Below are 26,264 nucleotides of genomic sequence, written 5' to 3' on the forward strand. Positions count from 1 at the left end.
GAATGCAGGTGGCACAGTGGGCTTTTTCCATGGAGTCATCCCCTCAATGGGTGCCACCCAGGGTGGCCTGCACTCCCTAGCAGTACCCCAATAAGAATGTCTATAATAAGGAGCCAGAAGAAGAACTGTGACAGTGGGTGAAATATGTCTGAGGTGAGGAGGAGAGGGATTAATATAAGTAGGATGAAAAACATGGCTTCCATCACTGCCTAGTTTGAGATGAAGTGAAGAATGGCATTAGCAATTAAAAGTTATTCTGATTTGTTTCCAGACTCCAGTTCCAATCCAGAGGTAGAAGTAATCTCTGAGAAATACCTACAGGGTCATTTTTTCCCAACTGAATTCGGTAGCGCGTAATGAAGGTTGGCTTCCCAGTCACATCTGCCACCATCAAAATTCCATTGAAGCCCCAGAAAACGATGCTAGGGATTATGGTAGTGCCTGTGGTATGAGACAATAGGAAGAGTGACTACTGGCAGGAGAAACTAGAACCCCTGTGAGTGTATTATTTAGCTCAGCTCAGATGCGGACAAAAGTTGGAATCCATTATGACTACATGTATGAGAGACAGAATCTTAAATTTCTAGACTGCCTAATAGGAAAGGTCTAGGAAGAGCAGGAGTGAATAGGCCAACTGTCACAGATTTAGCTTTGTGCAGAAGCACAAGGAACTAGAATTCACCAAAAGTCCATCTACGTCAGTTCTGTTCACACAGACCATGACTGTGGTTTTGTTCAGGATTTCAGGCAAGGGTATTTCCCAGACCCAAATGGAGATGCCTAGCACTGAACTTGGACCTTCTGCATACAAACACAAAGCACATGCTCTGCCACTGAGCCACAGTCGCTCCCTTCTTGTTCATTCAGATAATAGATGGAACGAGGACAAAATTCCACCCTAGTCACCACTTAAGCAGAGGTAAATGATTGCAGGAACTTCTATAAAGTATGAGTGTATATTAATATTTGTGCACTTTATACCCAAATCAATTTGCATGTTGGCAGTGGAGTGCACAGGTTATGTAACACTATCATAGATAGTATCACTATAGTACTAGAAGTAGAATTTGGCCCTACTGCTGACGTGGCAGCTTCTCTTCACACTGTTCACTTGCTTCATCCTTTGCAGGCACCAAGGCTTCCATCATCTGTTATTTGTAAATATGTCTAATACACAGATCTTGCCCACAGACTCTCATGCTAAACAGAGTGCCAATGCAAGACTCTGGGTGCTGGATGTGAAGGAATAGGTCCAGCATCCACCATGTACTCTCCAGGAAAGCTCTCTTAGGAAATAATCCTATGCAGGTCTACTCAGGAGTATGTCCTATTGTGTTCAATGGGACTTACTCACAGGAAAGTGAGGATAAGATTGTTGCCTTTGACTGCAATCCTAACCACACTTTCCTGAGAGTAAGCCCCATTGAACAAAATAGGACTTACTTCTGAACAGACCTGGTTAGGATTGTGCCCTTTGTCTTGTAACTACTCATCTTGTAGGGTTAACATGGCAAGCCCCTAAATATTTCTCTGACACAGTAGATATTTGTGATTAATGCTTTTGTAGTCAAATGCCCTTAGAAATAACTTTGCCTGAAAAGATTTGACTTCTGTTCAAAGTGACTTACCTAATATGTAAATCACCAAGTCATTTCCTCCTAACATGTAGTGCAAATTCTCCCACTGAGTCTGCCAGAAGAAGCCAGAGGCTCCCCAGAATTTCTGCAGATGCCTGCAAAGTAAAGTAACCCATTTGTTTTGGTGTTTGCTAATCCCCAAGAAAAATCCTGTGTCCAAACCATTAAGCTACAACTTAATAGCCTTACCATGTGATTGAGTTTCTGAAAGCAAGGAATACAAGCAGGGCAGGACCCAGGATAAAAGCAGTTGTCTTCAGAGAGTCCCAAAGCTTCCATGCCTGAAAACAAAGAACAGTAGTCAAAAGATACCAATAAAACAATGAAAGATTATTATAAAATGGAGAACAATAAGCATATTCTGTAAAGTACGAATTAGAACAAAAGCAAAGGAAAAAAGGATGCTTTGAAGTATGTTTTGAATGATCTGCACAACATTACAGTCTACACTGATAAGCTATGCTACATACCATTCCCAGAGAAAACTGTCCTTTATTGCACTTTCCTTTTCTGGAAGGGATAACCTGGAGCAGAGGAAGGGCTATGCACATTTCTTCCCTAGTATTTCTGGAAAACAGTTGGAGTAGCAGTTCCAAGAGGGATACTTACTGAGCAGTTGGAGTAGCAGTTGGAGTAGCAGTTCCAAGAGGGATACTTACTGAGCGTAGTCCTGTGTCTTTTAAGAGTAGCCAGAAGCACCGAAATAGAGCAGATGAAAGCAGTAAGAAAAGCTTTGCCAGATTTCTGCATATCAGGCTGCTGTCTTGGTAGCAAAATCAGTACAAGGTGGCAATGCTAGTTATAAATTGAGATAGCAACAAGTTATGCATCTAGGGTAGGAATCAGGACAGCATCCTTTAGCAACTGGTTGGAATACAGCACTGAATAAGGACCAGTAAGCAGGTACTGAAAATGTTATTCTAACTTGGTTAAAACAAAACATCGTTTCAGAACACGTAAACAATAAAACCCAAAATAATTCTGAAACTCCAAGGAATTATCTTAATTTGAAAATGTTAGTAAGTTTGAACTAACAGGAGCTTGGCTTATTTTTTTTTTTAATGCATTTGCAAGTTTGTCTGTTGGGTTCACTCTCCCATATTGCTCACCAGCCTACTGCTGTAAAACAGAAACAGACAAAATAAAAAAATCAGTTTAGAATTTCTGCTATTTTTCAAAACTTGAAAGTTCATTAGGGATAGCTTAATATGGACAAATTTCACTAGGGTAGCTGTATTCATTAGTTAATACTGAGTAACTGACATCAACAATGAATTTTGAAAAATGCAAAAACTAACAGCATCCTATATGATCTGTTCTTACATCTCCATTGAAGACTACAGAAATGGCTACATGAACTCTAATGGTTTGCAGACAGCTAGGTGGTGAAGATAATCGACATTTTAAGCTGTTGATACAATTAAAACCATATCAAAGGAAGATTTTAACTACTTCATTTAATTACTATAAACTGAAATCTTGGAATGGTAACTATCTCCAGAATATCTTAACAGCTGCAATTTCTAGCCTGTCTTCAAAAATATGTGGCAATACAAAAGAGTAAACAATTTTCCCCCCCAAACTTTTATTAGGCATAGGTATTTGATAGATTGTGGCTCCAATCCAAACCACACTTTCCTAAGAGTAAGCCGAACTGAACAAAATAGGACTTACTTTTAAGTAGACCTGGTTAGGATTGTGCCCAAAGTCTCTGAACAGATACCATACCGAGAATAGAGACCTAAGCAGTACACACATATACATATGTGCACACATACGTGTACACACAAATGCATACAAACATAACATTATACATAAGTACATATATTATTTAAAAGACAGAAAACAGCCAATTACTTTACAGACTTTGCCAGGATGTAATCTACTCAATGGTTACCTGGGACCGATAACTTAGCTCGATTCAAGTTACTCAGGTTTAAAAACTGTGCAAATGAAAGGGTTATATGCTCGACGTCACCCATCAGAAAGAACTGAATTATAGCATTATTAGGATGCCCTGTTTTAGCACTAAGCAAGAGAGAGAAATTGATGTCTTAGTGCTTGATATCTGGGACAGCGCAGCATAATGTGTATAGATGATTCTACTTCACCTAAATCGCAGCTACACAAACATTCTCCCCTGGAGGAATTTCTGAATCTGCCAAGTAGATCATTAGAGGGGATCACATTACAGTGTGCCAGAGTGAAGGCTCTCCTCTCCAGGGGGCATATTAGGAGGGACAAATATTTTGGTTGTTGACCAAATGTAATTTTAAGTTGGAAATTCAAAGGGGAACATTTTTTTTGTGCTGCACCTAAAAATCTCTTGCCTCTCTATGTCATGTATCCTGGTTGTCAAAAGCCTGATGATAACCTCAGAAGAGGGAGCCCCTTGTAGATCTGGCCCATCTGTTGGATTTTTTTTTTATCAAAAAGGCTAGGTAGGGAGTTAGCATTGGATCGGCCAACAGCCCCTTTAGCAGCAAATCATGATCCGCCCTGAAAAAGACTTTGGCCCAGTATGTTAAAAAACTGGACCATGCATGTAGCTCCAATCTATGTTGACCTGATTCCAGGCAGAGTTCTGCATAGGGAACACAATGCAGTAAGCCAAGAATTTTGTAAAGAAATTTAGACTGAACCCTTTTAATTGTATCATTTAATGCTAGCATCCATACAGGGATGCCATATAAAATTGGAGGTGTGACTTTGGCATTAAAAGCTTGAAAAGCAGCTGGTTCAAACGAGTTGCCCCAAGAAAAGAAAAAACGAATTATGACTTGGACAACTGGTTTGGATGAATTAACTGCAATCGAGAGATGAGAGGACCAGGAATGCTTATAATGAAACCGAAGGCCAAGGTACTGGAATTCCTTGACCTGCTGTATTAATTTTCCACTGAAAAGCCAAGACTATGATTTCCATGAGTTCCCAAAAACCACTATTTTGGACTTTTCATAATTTAGCTGCATAGCATTAGTTGTGAAATATTCAAAACAGCCTTTAACTAGTCTTCGTAAGCCTATTTTTGTATGAGAGATCAGAGCCATGTTGTCAGCATATAAAAGTAAAGGGACATCCACCGATCACAGTTTGGGACAATGCATGTCAAACTTTGTTAGGAAGGGGGCCAAATCAGTGATGAAGAGAATAAACAAAATGGGTGCCAGCACACAACCCTGCTTGACCCCCTTGTTGATTGGGATTGGAGCTGAAAGGTGACCCTGAAGGGATAATTTCACTTGGCAAGAAGTATTTAGGTGGAGGACACGAATTAATTCTAATAATCTTTTATCAAGTCCCATCCTCTCAAGTTTTTCCCAGAGTCTGTCTCTATCAATATCAAGTTTCCTCAATAAGTGGGATGCGTACATTTTACCTGCAACATCCAGAAGGCTTATCGGCCTGTAACTAGAGGGAAGGTTCTCATTTCCTTTTTTGAAAATAGGGACCAAAATTGATCTAGTCCAGGATTCTGGAATTACTCCAAATTTATCAATTCTTGTTAATAATTCCACAATGATTGGGGCCTACCAGTCTGGCGCTGCTTTATAGATGTCTGAGGGAATTGTGTCTGGGCCAGCTGCTTTACCGTTTTAACTGGTTAATAATTGAAATGGCCTCGTCCACCGAGACCACGGGCCAGTCTGGGAGGTCTGGCAGGACAGATGCCTTAACAGTGATAGATTTGGATTCATTAAAAAAAATTATTTAAAGTGTGATTCTCACAGTTTAGCAGGAATTGCAGTAATACCAATTGGCTATTTATGAAAACAACCTGATATGATTTACCAAAAACTCTTGGCATTTTTAGATCTAACAGCATTAAGAGTGACTATTTTGCTTCTGCAGTGTGATGGATTGAAACTCTAACAGCTTCTTTCAGTTGGGCAGTCAGCTTAAAATATTGGTGTAAAAGTGATCTTCTATTAGTATCTCTGAATTTTTTATAGGTGCTGCGAACAGCAGTTTTCAGAGATAGGCAGATCTGATCAATTTTGGTAGAATCATCTCTCCAACCCTCTGCTCTTCAGGGTGAAGGGATCTGACCTAATATATTCAGGAGAGTAGATATTAGGTCCTCAGAAAAGAAAATAATCCCTGTTTGATCCAAAGTAGACAACTGAGGGTTTTCCTTTGTTTGCATCAATGCACAAAATGAATCCATAGAGTCTGGGTCCCATTTAATTCTTTTTGTTATGTTTGAGTAGCTGACTTCCTCCTGGATGTTAGCATTATGATAACAATTTGGAAGATAAACTAAATCACACATCAGAGGTAGGTGGTCACTAGACTGAGGGTATCCAATGCAAAAATTAGCTATCAGTTAAATTAGCTATTAGTGGAAGGAGTTGAGGGGGGACCAAAATGTAATCAATGACACTCGCACCTCTAGATGAGATATGAGTGAATTTTCGATTATCGCCCAATACATCTAGGCCATTTAGCCAAATAAGGCCATAAGTAATACAGAATTTAGCTAGAAACAGCCCCGCAGCATCGATTGTTCTGTCTTTTGATTGCCTTTTGAATAGAAATGGCTCTGGCAATATCATGTCTATAGGCAAATCCCAAAGTTGATAAAAGATGTCAGAATTTTGCCCCACGCTTGAGTTGAGATCTCTTGAAATTAGTAGCTTATAAGGCAGAAATTTACCAGTCAGGTCATTGATTATACCACTAAGATACACCCATTACTTTTCTGTTGCAGATTTCTCTTTTAAAGGAGGCATGTATACATTGATTATCATTATGCTTTGGGGCATTAACTTCAACCTGATCACTTGTATTTGTTAAAACTATCAGCCATAAATAACAACTCATATTTGAAAGCAGGTTTCACCAATATGGCAAGGCCTCCAACTGGGTGGCCTTTTACTGCGTTCTTCCATGCAGGCAAAGATATAGAAGAAAACCCTTCAAAATCAACAGGTCTAATTGCCCAAGTTTCCTGCAGTAAAATAACAACTTGGTCTCTTAAGACAGTGTCTAGCTCAGGGGTGTCAAACTCATTTCATACCAAGGGCCAAACTGCATTCATGATGCCTGCTGAGAGCCGGAAGTGATGTAATTAGGCAGAAAGCGATGTCATTATTCAAGATATGGGAGAGCCAATTTTCATGTGGGCTGCCCTTACAGCAGTAACATCTCAGCACTGCTCAGCTGCTGAAAGCCTGAGGGCCGGATAAAAAGCTTCCGCGGGCCACATTCAGCCCCTTGGCCTTATGTTTGACACCCCTGGCTAGCTCTTTTCCCTGTGTCTTCGCAAACCAGTCAGTGATATTCCAAGATAGGATTTTCAGCTGGCCCCGTGGGACACTCTGGGAGCAGTTGGGTAAGAGTCAATCTGATGGAATTGAAGTTGAGGGGATTTGAGTATCTAGATACCTCTGATTTCTTATAACAAGATGTTGTGACCCAGACTCAGGGATAGCGTCCTCAGACAGTCTTGATTTGGCTTCCAAGTTATTTAGCGGATTAGCCCCTTCTGGGGCTGTTCCAGTTACTAAAAGGGGTTGAGTATGGTTGGGTGTAGACGATATCTGCAACAATTGACTAGACTGAATATCCTCTGATGAAAGCTGAGATTATTGTGCTGTAGCTTCCTCTAGATCAGCGAATGCTGACTGTTGTTTAGTTGGTGGAAGCAATTTGAATATCTCTGCCACTGCTTCCTCCAGCACCACATCCAGTTGGCAAGGGCCACTGACAGTGGATTTCATAGATGGTAAGTCCAGAGGATTATAAGGCAGTTCCATGGGCTCAGGGATCCGAGCCACATTGATAGATGATGACCCTGGGGAGGCAGGGCACCCATAAAAAGGGGAGGGGGATAAACCTCGCCCAACTGGGGGCTGTCTGAATCTCAGCCTGGAGAGACTGACTCTGAGGGGGGGCCATGTCTGGGAAAGATGTTGGACAGTCTTGTGGAGGAGGTAAGCTCTTAGGTGGTGCAGAAGAACAGGGTGACAGCACAATGCCCGTTAATTTTTGCCAGACCATCTTCACCTTCTTAACCATCCGCAGCTGCTCCCGTTGGGGAAGAACTCTAAATGCCTCCAAGGCTTCCCTGGTTAGTGTGTCCTCATCGATGTCCCTCTGAAGCAGTAAATCTATAGACTGGAGACTTGTGTCACTGCTGGGAAAGCCAATTTTCTGAGATGACATCATAATGTTGTTAGACAGACGCTGAGGAACATCACCAGTACTTATAATCTTCTCAGAGCTAAGCACAGAATTCTTTGAAGAGTGTCTCCTGGCACATTCTGTGTCTTCATCGGGTATCTCGTCCTGTAGCTCTGTGGTTGAGTTCGTAACCCTCTCTGGGCACCTTTTAGAAAGTGGCCCCATATGATCTATCCTAACCAGTTGGTCATTTGGAGTTCCAAGGGGTCATTGGTTCAAACCTGCAGAGGAGGTCGATACGCTTTTAGCAGTCAGCTCTGTAGGTAAAGGAAGAGCCAGATGTGCAGATCAATCTGACAAATTCCTTGAGTTATTGGATTCTTCAACAACTTCCATAATGTCAGTCTCAGTGGCCTCGAGTTGTGTTGAATGGCCTCCCCTAGGTTCTCCGGGCATTGGACCCACAACAGCGTCAGCTGTTTCATCATCATCATCATTCAAAGGATAGCTTACCAGCTTAGGTTCAACCTCCCTCAATTGTTCCTGCCATGTAGCAGACATATGCATCAGATGGGACTCTGACGGGGCAGCCAGGGGAAGCTTTCCATATATGTCTTTATCAGTCCCTGTATATCAAAGGTTGGGAGAATGATTCAGTTTAGTTAAAGCTTCTTCTAGGCAGAGGGTTAGGCTTTGCAGGGCAGCTGAGTTCCTTTCAATCGTGTTCTTTATTATTTTTGGACTCTGAGAGTTTGTTTGCTCATTAGAGGAGGATATTGCTGCAATCTTATCAGCTGTCTGGGCAAGAGACCAGGAATCACTTTGTACAGGGTTGGAAGATGATGCAATGGACAGAAGTTTCGAGCTACACCTGGAGGAGGGCGGTAGCTCTCGGTCGGAGTCAGCAAAGACTCTCTTCGCTTTTATTTTAAATGTGCTCATCTGTCTCATCTGAAACAGAGTCAAGGGAATTGTAGAGGTGTCGAAGGACAAAAGGAATCTGATTTTAAATGCAAAACTACTTAACCATTGGGCACTTATCATATTAATCCGACTGAATTCCATACATGAGAGTTTACTTAAGGACATAATAATAATAATAATTATAATTATTATTATTATACAAAACCTGTCTCACCATTTCCCAGAATTTACTGGCACTCTGCCAACTTCCAGGAGAATTTGGTTTGCTTGGAAGCAACGTAAGAGCCACCAGTATAAGGTAAGGAGACAGGTTTAGTCCTAGGTTCTTTCGGAGAGACGGAGATGTCCTTGGGCGTTATCTGCTTGTGACTGTAAACTCATGTTGTTGCTGGGGAGCTGCCCTTGGAGCCGATTGCTCCTGCAGCTTCTCCTGTAGCACATCAATTTGGGAAGATATTGACGAGTTCCTGAAAGATTGCCAGAACTGTTCTAGTCGCAACTAGGGAGTGATCACCCAAGAGTTAAGAGGCATGTATTGACCTATTCAAGGTCCACCGGGTCCTTTTGGTCCCCTTGAGCTAGGTCTTTATCTCCCAGTGCACTCTCACAAGCATAAATATTTTGTGGAATCACTTCAGGGCAAGACCCAGTCTTAGTGTTTCTCAAACACAGTGTATTGTTGCATTCTTCCCCCTCCAGATCAGATTCAATCTCTAGACAACCAGGATTGTTAAATGAAGCAGGACTGGGAGTAACACAGTCTCATTCCAAGATGTTATTTGGTCCAGTCAAAGTTGTTTAGAGACCTTCAATGGAGAACTGCTACCAGCTTGCTGTCTTTTCCTCCTCCTGCCCATGGGCACCAGGATGCAGGTCTCCTGTTATCTGGTGTGCTCCCTGGGGCATGTGGTGGGCCGCTGTGAGATACAGGAAGCTGGACTAGATGGGCCTATGGCCTGATCCAGTGGGGCTGTTCTTATGTTTACAATCCAAATCAATCCACAAGAGTAGACACTCCAAAGCAATGAAATAACCAGTATCAATGCTGCCAGCAAGATCTTCAGCAAGTCAAAATATCTTGAGAGAAGGAAAAACCTCCTGTGTTGCTGCTAAAGCTAAAACTGATAAGAGCTCCAGCAGCAAAGATCCTGCTAGAAGGCAGTCATCTTCCTCCTCTCAGTAAATAATTTACTCTTAGGATATTTCAGGCTCAACACAAAATATAGTATTTGAGCCTTCACAGAAAAATTAAGTTGCTTATATTTCTAACTTTGCACTCAACACTACATTTCAAAGTTTTGCAAAACTTAAAAGCTTGTTGTGAACAACTGAACAGTAGCACATTTAAAAATAAGTGGAAAAAAACCTTTCAACTGTCTTTTAGAAACTGGAATTTCGTGTGGAAACTGAGTGATCACTGAGAAAAGTGTAATTTATAGTCATTTTGTGTTTATGGCTCTAGTACAGCTCCTTATCCTTCTTTCGTGAAACTTGAGTAGCATTCCATGAATTTGAATGGCACTTATGTCTGCCAATCTCCAAGAACGAAGAGCAATAATAATCTGTTATTCAGAAAGAGACTGAACAACATGGTACCACTAATCCAGTATTATCTCAACTGCCTCTCAGGGTCACATTACTGCCGTTTAATCAAGAGCGTCATCTAAGCCATAGGCAAATTTGGGTACAATCCTAAAGTTTCTCTTTGATATAACCGCATCAACATAGCATGCGCTGCATCCAATGGGGGGGGGACGGGACAATCGGGAGGTCTCCTCAAGGTGAGGGCTTTTTCATTCCCTTACTTTGCTGTAAGCCTCTGCTACCCCAATGGGACTCCTCAAATCCATGCCAGCTATTTTGCTGGAGCAGAAGTTAAGAGAGTAAGGGGGAGAAGGAGGGAGTTCAGGATACCAGCCCAGATGAGTGCTGCCACCTTCCTCCTTCTGTCCCCTTGCCCAGAAACTCCTCCACCTTAGCTTATCAGAGGGAAGCCTCCCCACCAGTCTGTGTATCTGTGCTGGTGGCCTCTTGTGTCTGCTGGCAGAATGACACTTCCACTGCTGGGCTAGCCCATTAGGATTGGACTGCCCCTCAAGTAGGTTCAGACACTGCTGTCATGAGGCTGTTGAATTAACTAGCACCCTGAATTTTAACATTAACTTGGATGATGTAGGAGTGATATTTTTACCTGTTTCTGGTGGTTGCCAGGAGCAGAGCATTTAGTATCTTCTTTCATCTGAAACAAAAAAATTGTGTGTGAGTGAGAGAGGTGATGAGGTTATTATTTCTTTTGTGTAAATCTAACAGAGGCCAACAACTGTTCTGGGAGGTGAGATACCCTATAGTACATAAAGTTTTTGCCAAATAATCAAGTTCCAATTATCACTGTGACTTATCTCCTGGTCAATCAGAGGGCAGAGCCTTTCAACTCTGAAAAGTTTGGGTTCTTGTTAAAGCTGAAAGTCATTTGGTTTCTGTTCTTGCTAAGGGTCATTTGTTTCTATAGTAACTTTCCTGGGAAATTCCAGCCAAAGTTAACCTTTTTTTCTCCTGCAACCTGGTTCCTTTTTGAAAATGCATGCATTTGGCAGAGGTCTCTTTTTTTCAACACCAGGATGGGATCCTCCTTCCATTTGAAATACAGTCACAGGCTACAATTCAGTGCACCATTATTTAAGAATAACTCCCATGGAAAGCAGTGGGTCTACTTCTGAGTAAAAAGGGTTGCAAATATATGCAGCTGCATCTCTCTGCTGTGAATTGAATTGCAGACTCCCAGTTATGTGTTATACGTAGAGCTTCTGGTTTAACACACCAGACACCTTAAAGGTGGATTTGATTCATGGTTCTCCTGCAGTGGTTCCCAACCTTTTTCACTTGCATATCCCTTGGCAGCCTATGCCCTTAAAATGTACCCTTCATATTAGCAAAATGTTTGTAATTAATAATATAAGCCCTCATCTCCTCTATATGAAAGCCCAGACTTCATGTATCTATCACAGTGTTTTCTCTTTTTATCTCTTTGAAGAACAGAAGACTCTGCCTTTGCACTGTTTTGCACCAGAAGTGTCCTGAGAAATTCTGGGTGATCTGGCCTCAGGTAAAATCAGACAAAACTCTAGTCAGACAACCCCCCTAAGTTTAACCCCGACTTATCTGAGGGTCATAGAAAATTCCATTATTTTTTGGCTCAAAACCTGCCCTCGTCTTATCTGTGGGACGACTTATAGGTGAGTGTCTGTGGTGATTTAATATCTGACAGCTGTCTATAATCAAGCATGCTTTACATAATCCCACAGCTTTCTGGGCAAACTGTGGACACCATCATGAAGAACAAGTTGTTGCCCTATACTTTGTTTCTTTGGAGTCCTTGAATGATGAATGCAATGAATGATGAATGTAACTGATGCAACCATTTTTAATTAAAGTGATTGTCCCTGTTAATGCTGTTTGAATTTTAATGGTCTGGTAAATGCATCTTTCTCAGAGGCATTCAGTCTTTAAGGTATACCTTTATTAGTTTATATATAAACTGTATATGTATATGTGTACACACACACACACACACACACACACAGGGTGTAGGGGGTAGCAATTTCACCAGGCAACAAACTTCAGGGGGACAACAACCTGAGTTTGACACTAGTGGCCAAACTTGTGAAACCCTTGGCATTTTCAAATAATACCACCATGTTATATACCATTCAATGTGGAATTTAATGCAGTGAAATAAACCATGTCAAAATATCTCTATCAAAAATTGTAGCCAAATAACCAGAAAATAAAAACACAACTGCATTATGTAACAAAAACTGTATTTTCTTAAATCAAAACTGAACAATGAAACAGATTGTTCTGAGAGCCAATTAGGTGTTATGATGCAGCAGGGAATCAACAAGATGTTAACATGGAGTGGGGAGCCTGGGGGGAGGTGGCAAAGAAAGTGGGTGGCAACCTGCTGGGGAGAGGAGGCAAATTTTCTCCCATTTTCACTTTTTTAAAAGCCCATGTGTGACATCACTTCTAGGGCATCATTTTGAGCTTGGCACTGGGCTACTTGATCATTAGGTATACCACTGGGTACTTGGGGTAGGGCATATCTCTTGCCATAAAAACTTTTATAAATATATAATTAAGAGCATAAGCTCAATAATAAGGGCAGGAGGTCTGGTCTAGAGGGTAGAGCCTCCATCTGCCTGAAGATAACATCCACAAGGTCGCCAGTTCGAGGCCACCGGCACCGTGCGACCTTGAAGCAGCTGACAAGCTGAAGCCGAGCTATTCCATCTGCTCTGAGCGTGGGAGGACCAAGAAAGGCGGTATATAAATACCTGTTGTTATTATTATTAGTGCATGCATAACAAAAGTTCATATTGCATCATTGCAAAGATATGAGAAATTAAAAAATCAATTTAAGGTGTAACATGCTACATAGTCTATGACTCCTGAACCTCTTGCATCTTATCAGTGACAATGCAACTGCAGTATGGGACCATTTCAAAAGGCCAAGAAAAGGAAATGATTCCTTATGGAATCATGGAACTTATGGAATGGGCTCTAAATTAGACATGCCTTTTAGATTTGTGGTCACTTACAGAAGGCTGAAATTCTATCCACATTTACCTGGGAGTAAGTTCCATTGACTATAATGGGACTTACTTCTGAGTAGATATGCATAGGATTGGGCTCTGAGGGCCCAATCCTGTCCCACTTTCCAGCTCCGATGTAGCCACAATGCAGCCCAGTGGTGATTTAATTAATTAAATTTGATGTCATTGCAGGGGAGGGGGGTTACAGAATTTTCTTTGCACTGGGCAGCAACTTAGTTAGCTATGCCACTGCATTAGGACCTTCAAAACTAGCTACTGTTCTTCAGGCAGCTAACATGACTATAGAGACCAGAAATTTCTACAGTAGGAGCAGAGAGAGAGGCATAAATACTGAAGGAAAAGATGGACTCTGTCAGTAGAAAGGGCTCTGTCTACACATCACATATTCCTACAAAAACATGTCCTGTAGCACCTTTCAGTTTTTGCTGCAGTAGACTAACACACATTCCCCTTCTGAAGTTGCTGCATGCTTTTCAATCTTTTAGTTATATTAAAAAGCTCTGTTCTCAGGCGTATAAGCTAGAGAGAGTATTACACTACCTTTATGCTCATCTTCGTGGCTAGTAAAGATTATTCTCCTTGATCTGAAAAAGAAGCATCAGCTGTCAAGGCATGAAGACATTTATGAACTTTGAATCTGAAAAATTTTGTTGGATCAACATCTGTAAGAAGAGGCATTGTAATTTTCAGGTGACACAGAAGTCTTCCAAACTGAAATTAACCAAGTCTTGAAAGCCATGCCTTTTTCTTCTGACCAGGCCACAACCATCAGAAATTCAGATTTATAGGAAACTAGCTTGGGCGTAGCAAATCCCAGATGCAGTCAATCCTATGGCCTCACTTCAGAGTAACTACATGCAGCTCCATTCAGTTCAGTTTGAAGTAAAAGAAAGTGTAGTGAAATTAAATGGAACTTAGTATCAAGTCACTGGGCGTGAGACTGCAATCCTCACATCATGCTACAGTAAACATCACACAAGCAGAACATCCCAGATCTTATCCATCCCATTTAGGAAATCAGTGAGATAAATTAATTATTTAATAGTACCATCTGCATTCAGCTGTTTCTCATCTGGCTTTGCTTGCTTCCTGCTGGTTACAACAGCACCTGGAGAGTTCTCTGTGATGCTGGGAGGACAGGATCATCTAAAGAACAGCTCCCACTGTTCTCGGCTTCTGATGTTGTCCTGCTGCTTCCAATTAACTTTATCACAGCTGCCGGTAAAGAAGGAGGGGGCGTTTCTGCAAGGAAGCAACTGACTGGTTTCGTTCCACAAACGTCATGCATGAAGCAACAGTGTGGCATTTTTAGTGCTGGCAAAGTTCCCTCCATCGAACATGCTTGTGTAGGTAGATGAAACAATAGGATTCTGAAGAGATGGACTTTGACATGATAAGCAATTTGTTGGGTCCAAATGTAGAAGGAAAGGTGTAGCTGCATTCTGGGATCCATTCACAGCTCTGAGGAAAAGTTGCCGCTGTGCAACACATACTGTGCCAGCTTTGCTTGGGGAGCCTCAGGTCAGCCCAAAGGATTTTGCAAGGGCTCCTGCACTGATCTCCAGTCCTCTCCTCTCTTCTGCTCTCCTGCTTTTCTTTTATGGTGCTCATGATTGAATTTTGCTGTGTTTGGTGATGATGACCCTGTTTTTCCTTGTGCTATTAGATTGCCACATTTCTGACATTTTAGCCATTATGTGGAAGGCTACTTGACAAGCCTTCAAACTAAAGCACAATTCCTTCTGATTCAGCTCAATACCAGGATGGGTAAAGGGGAAAAAAGGGATGCCACTGGCCAATCAGGACACTCCTATTCAGGGCAGATGAAGTCAAGTTTGGATTTAGGGCTTTGTTTGCCACTGTTTGCTTTGGAAAAGACCTTAAAGGTGCAATCCTAACCTGAGCTGGAACTGGCAGGTTGACTGGCCTATGCTGTATTCAATGAAGGTTTGGTGCGGTCTGGGGCGCAACTCGGAGTAAGGGGATTTCAATACCCTTCCCCTGAACAATGCCACAGGCAGCCCTATGGGGCTACTCAATCTTGTGGGCATAAATCCAAGTGGCCTGAGTAATGCCATTTGCTGGGGACAGGGATTTGGATTTGGCCAGTGCTCTGGGCCGGAACAAGCGCAAGTGACTTGTTCCAGCCTAATTCGGGGTTTAGGATTGTGCCCTAAGAATATTTATATTCTGCTTTTCAACAAAAAGTAGTTCACAAAGCTGTTTATATAACAACATAAACAAATTAATGGGTCCCTATCCCCTAAGCACTCACAATCGTTTTAAAAAATTGCAGAAAACACCAACAAACACTTATTGGAAATGTTACAATGTAGGGCTGAAGAGGGACAGTTGCTTTCTTCTTGTTGTTCTTGTTCTTGACAGTGAAGGTCAGCACTTTAAAAAGTTCCTCTTTGCCCAGTTAGCAAGGTGTTTTTTTGGCCCTGTTTTGACATAGGTGTTTGCATGCATGTTATGAAACTATCTCCTACCTTCCCATTTATTGTCTAATCAATAGATCAAGGACAGTTGGAGTTAAGCCGGTTCAGGTCATTGTAAACACTTTACTGCTCAGTCCTATGCATGTTTACTAAAACTAGGACTGCAAAGTTTAGTTAACCATCTAGATTGATTATTAGAAAACCATGTTGACATCCTTCAGTCTCAGAAGACTATGGTATCCCACTCTGAATAGTGGTTCTGGAACAGAGTGTTCTCTCCAGTGCGCGAAGCCTGGGTAAAGTAGATATGGAGGACTGTTTCCCATGCAGCAAATCCCCCCTCTCCACGTTGCTGAAATGGTCCAATGGAAAGGCAGAGGCTAATACAGTTGGTTCCAGCGGCATCGCAGGAGTTGCCAGAACGTGACTGTGTTCAGCCATGAACTGCCTCAGGGACTCCAGCTCCGGATTTTGCCTCGAGGTTGACTCCTGAAGCATTTTCTATAACTGGATGTAGCCACAAGGCAGTGGAAGTTTGGGATCAGAGTTTTCCTTCTCTCAGATGAGCTGCCTTCCCAGGCTAAGGAGTTCCATCTATCAGGTGGCTGTTTAGTTGCCTCTTACAACAAGTACAGCCAAACTGAGGGCCTATTCTTATCCCCAGCCACCAGGGGATATTAGAAAACATATACTCAATTAAAAGGTAATTAAGGAACTCATTTTTTCAAAAGATGTTTAATTTGTTAATTAAATATTATCTTAGATGAACCATGCACAATACTCTACTGTATATGTTTACTTAGAAGTAAGTCCCATTTTGTTCAAAAGACTCAAATCCTATGCATGTTTACTTGGAAGGAAGCCTTAAACATAATGGGACATACTCCTAAAAAAATGCATAGGATTGCATTGCTGAAGTCATATGGTAAATCAATTATGATTTCTTTGTTATAATAACACAATCATTTTCAACAAAAAGGGTCCCAAAGCAGATTACACTGTAAATCAAGTGCTGTCTCTGTTCAGAAGATACACTACCTTATTGCCAGTAAATGTTCAGAGAATGGCAGCCAATGATTGTGGCCTGAGCGCCAAACCAGAGGTGTAACTAGGGTGGAGCCTGTGACACTATGCCGGGGGGGGGGGGGCTGACTGCCCCTCAGGCTTCACCCTATTTATGGAGGAGGCGCTGGTGACTTTGTGCCCCCATTCCTTCTCCTTCAAAAGGGAGCCTTCATAGAAGAAGAAACAGGATGTGCGAAGCTGCTGCAGTGAGCGCTCCCTCCTCTGGGACAACCATAAGAAGCACAAGGCAATCACTTCGGGTTCTCTCCTGAGGAGGACGCGCTGGCGGTTTCACTCCCCCATTCCTTCTCCTGTGGAGGCTCCCCCTTGAGGAGGACGTCTCTTCAAAGGGGAGCCTCCATAGAAGAAGGAATGGGGACATGAAGCAGCCAACACCCCCTCCTCTTGGAAGTGGCGGCACTGCTCCGGGTGCCAGGGCAGAGAGTTATACCTTTGCATCAAACGATTATAGCAGTATCCTGTGCAGTTGGAGTGTGGGTTCCTATGGTATATCTTCCCGCTGAATTGGAAATAGTTGTCTCCAGAGCAGCCCAATGCCATACGGATCATACCCAGTAAAAAATTGTTTTGCTTCAAGTTCTATGAGATATAGCAGGTTTGCATGGTACAACTTTTAATCAGTACATTGGTTTCTATTACATATGAACTGGCTCATCCTCTGTGGTCTCAGAGGGAACCCTGATGCAGGTTCCACTTTTGACTGAAGCCAAACTGGTAGCAACAAGGGATAAGGACTTTTCTGTGGCAGCACCATTATTGTGGTGCTCCCTCTCAATTCAGTTAAGGACTGTGGCCTCCCTGCTAGACTTCTGGCGGGGGCTGAAAATATGCCTCTTCTTCTTTAGTCTTTCTTTCTTTGTTCTGATTAAATTTTTATCTTTGCGTATTTTTTGTTTTTTTGTTTATCTTGCTGGTTACTTTTGTGGGGGTGTTAAATGTTTTTATTGCTAATGATGTTGGCTTTTTTTGTAATTTTGTTTAAGCTGTAGTATTGTTTTATTGTGATTCCACGAATTCTGTAAGCTGCCTTGGGCACCCCAGTACTCGGGGATGAAAGGCAGGATATACATATTTTAAGAAACAATTTTAAAGAGAGTGAAGGGAGTTTTGTATGGGGGTGTGTGTGTTTAGGTTGGGGATCCAGACTCAGTTGTAGTCTCTAACCCAGAGTTTCTCAAACTGTGAGTCGGGACCCACTAGGTGGGTTGCGAGCCAATTTCCGGTGGGTCGCATAACACTTATCTCAGCTGCCATTGAAAATACAGAGCTATGCACAGGGTACAAAGCTACTGGCCAGGGTGGGCTTTGCCCTGAATAGGTGAGAAAATGGGATGCTGGAAAGGGTGGAAGGCAGTGTGGTTGGAGAATCGTCCAAGTCTGTGTCCTGCTTTGACTTCCGAGCTGGAATGTTTTAGTTCCAAGCTATGCAAAATAACACCACCAGCGTACTGTGTAATGGGACCTTAGGTTGATGTGGCTTAGATTTGAAGTCTAAATGGATGATGTCACTTCTGTCCATGACATCACTTCCAGGTTAATAACATTACTTGTGGTGAGTCCTGACAGTCTGCCATTCTAAAAAGTGGGTCCTGGTGCTTAAAGGTCTGAGACCCTCTCAATCTCAGCCTGACCTGCAACCTGCAATATTAACAGTGGGGGTCACTCCCCCGCAAGGCTGTTGTGAGCCACTCTGAGACACCTGATGGGTCACAGGAAGCTGGGCTAAATAGGCCTTTAGCCTGACCCAGCAGGGGACTTCTTATGTTATGTCCACTCCCAGCTCAGTCCCCCCTCCCTACCCCCTACCTGCAGCATGGAGATCTCACTCCTCCATTAAAATCCTAGACTTCTCCATTGACTTCTATGGGTAGCACTCGCTTCCGCCTTTGGGAGCAAACTTATAGATTCTACAATGACAACCCGGAAGCACCAACTAGGGCTCGTCACTCTTGCCTTTTCGCCCCCAAACATCTCTAGGGGGGGTGGTTCAGCAAACGCATGCTGAGAAACGCATGCGCAGTTAGAACGCAGGACTCACACCTCCTCTCTACGCCTGCGCAACAGGGTCCTTCCGGTGTCACTGGAATTATCTCAGCCTAGAAGGGCCGGATATGTTTTCTGCTCCGTAGAGCGCATGCTTGAGGGCAGATGCGAGCCAGTGAGGATATCCCGAACCAGCGAGTAATGGGGAAGCGGTAGGCTAGAGCGGCCCCCACCAGGCGAAGGCGGCGGAAAGGAACAACGGCCTGGCGCTTGTTTTTTTCCCGCGCTCTGGGTGAGGTGAGGGGCTTGGGGGTTGCTTAGAGACCACAGGGCGGGAGGGGCAGCTCCTCTGGGAGAGGACCGGGTCTCCTGGTTATCTTTGCTTCCCTCCCTCCAGTGGCTGCAGTCAGCTGGCAGCTTTCTCCAGCCCCTTCCCCCCAGGCAGGGTCTTCTCCCCCCCGGGGTGGGGGGAATTGGCTGCTCCTCCTTGGCTGCCAGTGCTTCCTGGGCTGTTCCATGTTGTCAAGTGGGAGGTGGCTGTGCTGGCCCCTGAGAAGGAAGACCCACAGCCCAGAGGAGGAAGTCACACACAGGCTCGCTCACAGCACAGGCTCACATAGGCAGGCTATAAATGGCACCCCCAGTGTGACCAGTCAGCCAGTGGTACCACTGGTGGTACTTGAGATGGTGCGTGTGGGACCCCCAGACCCCCACTGCCTGGCAGCGAGACCAGCCCTGCAATCTGTTTTTTCCACACTTTTATACTGCCCGTGCTCCGAAAAGCTCAGGGTGGCATATATATCTCTTCCCCTGCTTTTGTCCTCACAACAACCCTGCGAGGTAGGTGAGGCTCAGAGAAAGTGACTGACCCAAGGTCACCCAGGAAGCATCCTGGCTGACGGGGGATTTGAACCTGGATCTTTCAGGTGTATCCTGTTTTCCAGCACTGGGGCAGCTGCAATGCAGCCCCGAAGTAAGGGAACAAATGTTCCCACACCTTGAGAAGACTTCCAAGACTGCCTTCCCAACACAGGAAGCAGTGCATAACCCATAGGCACAGCAGCAACAGCTGCTGGAAAATTGGCTAGGAGTGGGTCCTAGGTCCACCTCCCAAACCACTACACCATCCTGGCTCTCATCGTCTTATGCAGTGTGACAAGCAGCAGCAGGAGGCTCAGCGGGAAGAATTCCAGTATGCGCTTTTCACACACTTGTAAAAGCCCTCCCAACCTCCCTGAGCCTCTTACCCGTTTGTCGCGTTGCATCTGGCCTCCCAATCTGAACGTAACTGTCAGTGACATCATTACCAGTTACTTCCAGTGGTACTTCCTAGAGGTGGACCATGAGAAGTGGTATGGCAGGGGACAAATGCTGAGAAACAGCTGGGCTGTACTAAACTCATCTTTATTTCAAATTAGTTTTTACATTAATTGATCTCCCAACACTTCCAGATGAAATTCTGGTAACGCCTCCATTAGAACTAACACAAAGAAGTATCGACTAGGTATCGAAGAGAGAAGCTTTTGAATTATGATTTACAACATTTATATACCACCTTTCTCATTGTGTCTCACAGCACATTGTGAGAGTCTTACAGACTCCAGGCAGTTCACACAGGCAGGCTACACTAAACCTGTCTTTACAGGTGTGTGCAGCTTAATGATCTGCTTAACAAGGGGACCGCATATACAACAGTGGTCAAAGCACAACTAAGAGGCTCTTAATGAGGCAGTTGGGTCTCCCATAGCCTGCAGCAGAGTGTCTGTTTACACAGCAAAGAAACTCTTTGGCCATTTCTGTCCTATGTTGCATATACGCAACAGAGACCAAACGTGTACACTTGTGGGCTGGGCAAAAATGGGTTAATGCAAAGAAGAGGCAATCTATATCCAGTAGGCTGTAGGATCCAGTAGGCTGAAAGATACAAGATGGTTTCAACACATATGGGAAGCAACAATGCTTGAGAATGTGTCTGTCCCCCAATTCTTGAAATTTGTTGTTGCTATCAGCTTGCTCCTGTGGTCTGAGGTTGGGGGGTTGGGAAATGCCCATATTGAGTGTGCAATAAAGCCAAGGGTGGCCTACAACAACTTTGTATTATGTTATTATGACTTTTTATTGATCTTTGAAAACATTCTTGTGTAAGAAATGTAGCATATGTTTGGATTTCAAGAAAATGGAGATACTGAATTGAGTATGTTATATAAAATTCTTATCCATCTTTCCAGGCTACAATCCATTGATTTCACTGGTCTTGAGCATATCTGTCTTTCAGATTGTGGCTCAGGTATTGGAGAAACTGGACATTGTTCCATGGGAATGTATGCACTTGTGCTAGCAACAGAACTACAAGATAGGACATAGCAGTGCCTGTTTCTAGTGCCTGCTGTTTTAGCTGCAGTTCTTCTCTAGTATGTAGTACATACGTCTTTGAATTGTGGCTTTTCTTGCACTGGAAGGTGGAGTTTAACTCCAACAGTAGAGAAGAATATCAGTAAGTATTAGCAATCAATAGGGTATTTGTTTTTAATTATTTACAGTCCAATCCTATCTACACTTATCTGGAAGTAAGCCCCATTGACTATAATGGGATTTACTTCAGAGTAGACATGGATTGGGTTGATAATCTAATTGTGGTGGTCAGTTAGTAGCCAATCAGGCACTTATGATTTGTTGTACACTGGGTTCCACAAATCCACCCATGAAACAATAGTGACCACTCCGCTTTGCTAAATACTTTTGTCCCATGTGCCCAGCATTCCTCCTCTTCACCCCTGTTCTCTATGAGCTGCACAGAATTTAGTTGTTAGGAGAAGGAGGAATGGGTGTCTTCTCTGTTTTTGCAGAGGGAGAGGAAAAAGTTTCCCTTTCTTCCTACAGGACCTTTGCTAAAACAGCAAGTCACCAAATTGGGAATTCCTGCCATTAACTTACTGTGTGCCCTCTTTCCTTTTCCACTACGTATGCATAGTAAATATATTATACAATACATGACTATTTTTCATTCAGATGATCATGAAATGGGTATAATTGGGGCCCACTAATTTATTAGCCAGTCATTATTGGTGGTCACTACCCACTCCTTCCCATGCTGTAGGAAGGGAGAGTAACCACTACTACTTTTTTCCAGTGTGGGGAAGGGAAGGGGTATGTTTTGTTTTTTGCCAGTGTTATTTTAAGACTATGGAATTGCACCAAGAAATAACGGGAATGTGTTCAGTCTTCTTCATGTGTGTCCTTTTATAACCCATTAGTTCAGTGGTTTTCAAACTCTCAGTGAGTTCTTGCAGGGGCAGGATCAGCAAAGCTGGAAGTGGAGCATGATCACTGCGCTTTCACTTTCTAAGACCTGGGGAGCCCTGCAGAAAGTTGCACAAGGCTCCCTGCACCCCAACAGGCTTCTGCAGGGACTGGTGAGTGCATCCCAGTCTCTGCAGCTCACTTAGCGAAGCGATCCTGGGGATCATGTCGCTGCCTCCCCCCTGCTCCTGCCCCTTAAGGGGAAAGTGGCCAGAGCTCTCTGGCTGGGGTGTTGCAATGCCCCAGTTTGAAAAGCCCTGCATTAGTTCAAGTTTATTACGGTTTTGGCATTGTCAATATGGTGAACATAGGCAATATATGTCTTTTCCTCATTTTCCACCTGCTCCCCTTTCCCCCAACATTTTTTCATATCTTCTAACCAGGTAATTTTGACTTTGTTTGACAGAATTTGAAAAGGTCTGTTGCTATTGTTAGAGGTGATGGAGAAATTTTAAAATGAGATCTATGAGATCTTAAATGGTTAAATTCTCTCCTCTAATTTGAGAAAAATAATTGAAATTGGAGCCAAGAGAATGACTGTTGTTCCTCTCAGGAGAGGAGGGTCATTATGGTACCATGACCCTAAGAGATAATGCAGATGCAAAACATGTAGATCATAATTTTCCCAAAGGGAGCTACCCAGAATCTTGCATAACTAAACACAGGTCTAATGTGACAAAGTTTCCTGAACTTGTTATACTGTTTGGTGTGGAGCATAAATTTGTTTGCAAATAGGTGTGACTTCCAATGATGAGACTGGAGTGAACATTTGTATCCAGAGATCAATTGACTTGTAATTCTTTTATTATTATTATTATTATTATTATTATTATTATTATTATTATTATTATACCTGCATCTGTATATCCTTATGCAATTGGCTTGTAATTCACCTACTAATGTAGAAATAAGCTTCCTAACCCTTTTTAAGATCTTTGACTGTTTAGCAGTGAGTCAGTAAAAAGAATCCAAAAATCTTTCTAAGTAATGGAAAGCAATGTATCATCCATTAAAGATTTCCTAATCAAGGATAAAGGTGACAAGTTTTGCAGATGGTGCATTTCTTTATCACAGAGAATTGGCTCTTATCTTGAAAAATTTTTTGGGGGGATGGCTTAGATTAACTTTAACTTTAATTAAAATTAACTTTAGTCAGAATTGAAATACTTCAAATATTGGTTTGAAAATATTTTACGCAGATTATACAATTTATTTTGTGTAGCCATGTGTTGTTGTTTAATGCCTTGGTATTTAGCTACCTTGCATTAAATACTGTTCATTAATAATTTGTAATCAGCAGCAGCAGACAATTGCTGGGTGTGATCATCTACTCGAAATAACCATCCCCATATGTAATGTTTTAAATTACAAATATGTGGTTTAGCTCCTGCACCATTCACACAAAAAAACATATCTGAACTGGAACTCTAAAAGGGAGAGGAACAATGACAATAATTTGCTACTTTATATTTTTTTAAATGTCTTCTGCTACAATACTATTTTTTGGAATTGTAATATGTATTTGTATTGATCGAATGTGCTTTCAGTTAGGAACATTTTGGGATGCCATCCATAAGCATACTTCCTTGGGACTAATCCCATTTAGCAAATGCTACTTTGACACAATCATACAAAGGAACAGGTTTCCTATCTAGTATGTTGTGTGGTATTTGTGGTGGTGATGAATTTTTAAGTGTGTTGAAATAACAGTATGCCTCTCTTTTACATATTTATAAATTTAGGGCAATTTATTGTGGTACTTTGGCGCTTCCATCTTGCCTGTGGTGCAAATCTTTCAAGATGCCAGCAGCACTTGCAGAAAACAGCCAGGTGATCTGTGAAGTATGGGCAAACAATTTAGAAGAAGAGATGAGAAAAATTCGGGAAATTGTACTCAGCTACAGCTACATCGCAATGGTAAATGCATGTTTGAGTCTTCAACTTCCTATCTAAATTAAGAATTTTCTTGTAGCAACTGAGAGCCCAGTCCTGCACGTTTGCGAGCCTCACCCTGGGCTACTACCCATGCTAGCCCAGCGCCAGCTGGTGCTGGGCTTGCGCTGGGCTAGTGCAGGGCGGTCACCCAGCCTCTGCAGCTTGGCGGTCTCACGGACCGCCAAGCCACGCACAGTAAACGGGGCAGGGAGGAGGTGTTCTGGAGAGGGGGGAGTCTGGTGGGGGGCGGAGAGAGGGCAGGGCAGGCGTGACGCGGAGGTGTGACGGGGTGGGCGGGAGGTGTGCTGTGGGAGGGAGGGAGGGAGGCGGGTCCGTGGAGCTCCGTTCCAGCGGATCCAAGGCGCTTGAGGGAGGGCTCGGTGCCAACCTTTTGGTTGGTGGTAAAGTGAGTAGCCCCATTATGGGGCTGCTTACCTTACCTGGGAGAAGGGGAAAAAAGTCCCCTTCTCCCGAGGTGCTGCCTGCAGTAGCCTGAGGCACGCAGGATCCGGCGGTTGCTGTTCTCAGTGCCGCCAAGGCTGGGCGCCCCAGGCAGCTCAGGATTGGGCTGTGAGACATTTTAGTTTTATCATGTGTCCACCAAATCAATAGTCGGGAAAACAAGAAACAATTGGTTTATTTCCTTGAGTGATGTTATCTATTATGAATTTCAGAGCTGTACATTCAATGCCGGTGCCTAACTTTATTTTCACATAGACTTCACTGATTTTAAAGTAGATTCCTGTGTAAATTTTGATATGCCAGCTCCCCAACTTACAGATGTCTCCACTTATGGACAGCCATGTTGTATTGGTACTTTAGCACAGGCATGAATGATAGCATTGTTCCAATGTGCAGTGCTTTTTTTGTTTAAAAAAAAAAAAAAGGGTGTAGGAACTCACAACTTGTTAATCTTTTTATTTATTTATTTATTTATTTATAAACCATTTTTTATTGGAGTAATAAAATATTTTTTATGTGCTTCCCCCTAAAGATGAACTTACTTCTGAGTAGACATGCATAGGATTGGGCTGTCAATCTCCACATCCCCTTCTCCCTAGCTACTTTTTCTACACATGGGGAAAAATACTGTACAGGTGCATTAGTGTCGTATAGTATGTAGTGTGGCACTACTTCAAGGAGAGGAAGCAGTGAATAGATTCCGAAAAATGGCTTACATGAGTTCCATGTAGTAAAATTACTCTAAGCAACTGTGGGAGTAAGAACAAAAAAGGAATTCATACATGAGAGGGGTCCTTAGGTGCACATAGAAACAGCTACGTTTGCAAACAAGCGCTTAAATAGGGTTTAAATCAGGTATCAGAATACACTGTGTCTTTGGAAAGGCACTTGGCATGCAATTGTATGTTCTCTGCTGCCCTGAGCAGATGCTGTGCATTGCTGGAGAGGAGCTGCAAACGCTGGCTGGCGGAGGGCATGCTTGTGGGGGAAGGATGAGGAGTATTTCTGGCAAGACTGGACAGCATGTTGTAGAATCCCTTTTTACCTGCCCTTAACATGTGAAAACAGGTGCAGATATATATCTCTGCCAGGATTAAGAGCCCAATCCTAGGTATGTCTACTCTGAAGTATGTCTCGTTCTAGTCAATGGAGCTTACTCCCAGGAAAGTGCCCTCAGAAGTCCACTTTAGTGAAAGGGGCTTACTATGGATAGGATGGCAGCCTTAGAGTCCAATCCTGTGCCTGTCTACTCAGAAGTAAGTTCCATTATAGTGAATGGGGCTTACTGTGGATAGGATGGCAGCCTCAGGGCCCAATCCTGTGCCTGTCTACTCAGGCTGCAAGGCTATGACACTTTCCTGGGAGTAAGCCCCATTGAGCACAATGAGACTTACTTCTGAGTAGACATGCCTAGGCTTGTGCTGCAGATTGGCATGGGGGCTGCACCAGCCAGCTTCCTTCCCCATCTCCTCCGCCAAGCCAGTACCTGGGAGTTCCGTGGGTGCCGCAGCCTGTCTCCCTGGCTGACTGACTGTCCGTCCGTCCTCAGGGGGAGGGGAGGCGGGCTGGGCTTAGACGAGAGCTTGGAGATGGGGGCAGGAGGGGGTTGTTGTGCAGTCAGGCAGGGGCCAGGCGCCTGCCCAGCCTGCACCTCCAGCACCCACCCAGCAAATGGCTCTGTTTTGCTCCCCCCCTCCTGGAATGCCTCCAAAGGGGAGGGGCCCCTGCAAAAAGGTGCGGGAACTCCGTCCGCGTTC

At 43.2% G+C, this 26,264-nt stretch overlaps 2 protein-coding genes across 9 annotated transcripts in view; one reads left to right on the top strand and one right to left on the bottom strand.

Moving 5' to 3' along the window:
• Positions 1 to 18,794, bottom strand: part of FAXDC2 (fatty acid hydroxylase domain containing 2) — a 28,048-nt gene extending 9,254 nt beyond the window's left edge. Inside the window, exons 1-8 of one of the 5 annotated variants that reach the window (XM_066618310.1) lie at positions 18,634 to 18,666; positions 14,349 to 14,515; positions 13,841 to 13,884; positions 10,879 to 10,926; positions 2,247 to 2,432; positions 1,827 to 1,918; positions 1,629 to 1,732; positions 320 to 441 (exon numbers count right to left, since the gene is read on the bottom strand). In XM_066618310.1, the coding sequence (XP_066474407.1) occupies positions 320 to 441; positions 1,629 to 1,732; positions 1,827 to 1,918; positions 2,247 to 2,432; positions 10,879 to 10,926; positions 13,841 to 13,852 (564 nt within the window). In that variant the 5' untranslated portion in view covers positions 13,853 to 13,884; positions 14,349 to 14,515; positions 18,634 to 18,666. Of the gene's footprint in view, positions 1 to 319; positions 442 to 1,628; positions 1,733 to 1,826; positions 1,919 to 2,107; positions 2,121 to 2,246; positions 2,433 to 10,878; positions 10,927 to 13,840; positions 13,885 to 14,348; positions 14,516 to 18,633 lie in introns of those variants that run through there. The other 4 variants (XM_066618309.1, XM_066618311.1, XM_066618313.1 and 1 more) reach the window with 4 other exon arrangements.
• Positions 18,795 to 19,002: 208 nt separating this feature from the next.
• The window catches only part of CNOT8 (CCR4-NOT transcription complex subunit 8), a 41,965-nt gene continuing 34,703 nt past the window's right edge, over positions 19,003 to 26,264 (top strand). The window contains exons 1-2 of one of the 4 annotated variants that reach the window (XM_066613510.1): positions 19,003 to 19,102; positions 23,853 to 24,027. In XM_066613510.1, the coding sequence (XP_066469607.1) occupies positions 23,911 to 24,027 (117 nt within the window). In that variant the 5' untranslated portion in view covers positions 19,003 to 19,102; positions 23,853 to 23,910. Of the gene's footprint in view, positions 19,108 to 21,264; positions 21,305 to 23,852; positions 24,028 to 26,264 lie in introns of those variants that run through there. The other 3 variants (XM_066613507.1, XM_066613508.1, XM_066613509.1) reach the window with 3 other exon arrangements.

This window comes from Tiliqua scincoides, chromosome 2 (genome assembly GCF_035046505.1).
Source record: "Tiliqua scincoides isolate rTilSci1 chromosome 2, rTilSci1.hap2, whole genome shotgun sequence".
In the NCBI taxonomy this organism is placed as follows: domain Eukaryota; kingdom Metazoa; phylum Chordata; class Lepidosauria; order Squamata; family Scincidae; genus Tiliqua; species Tiliqua scincoides.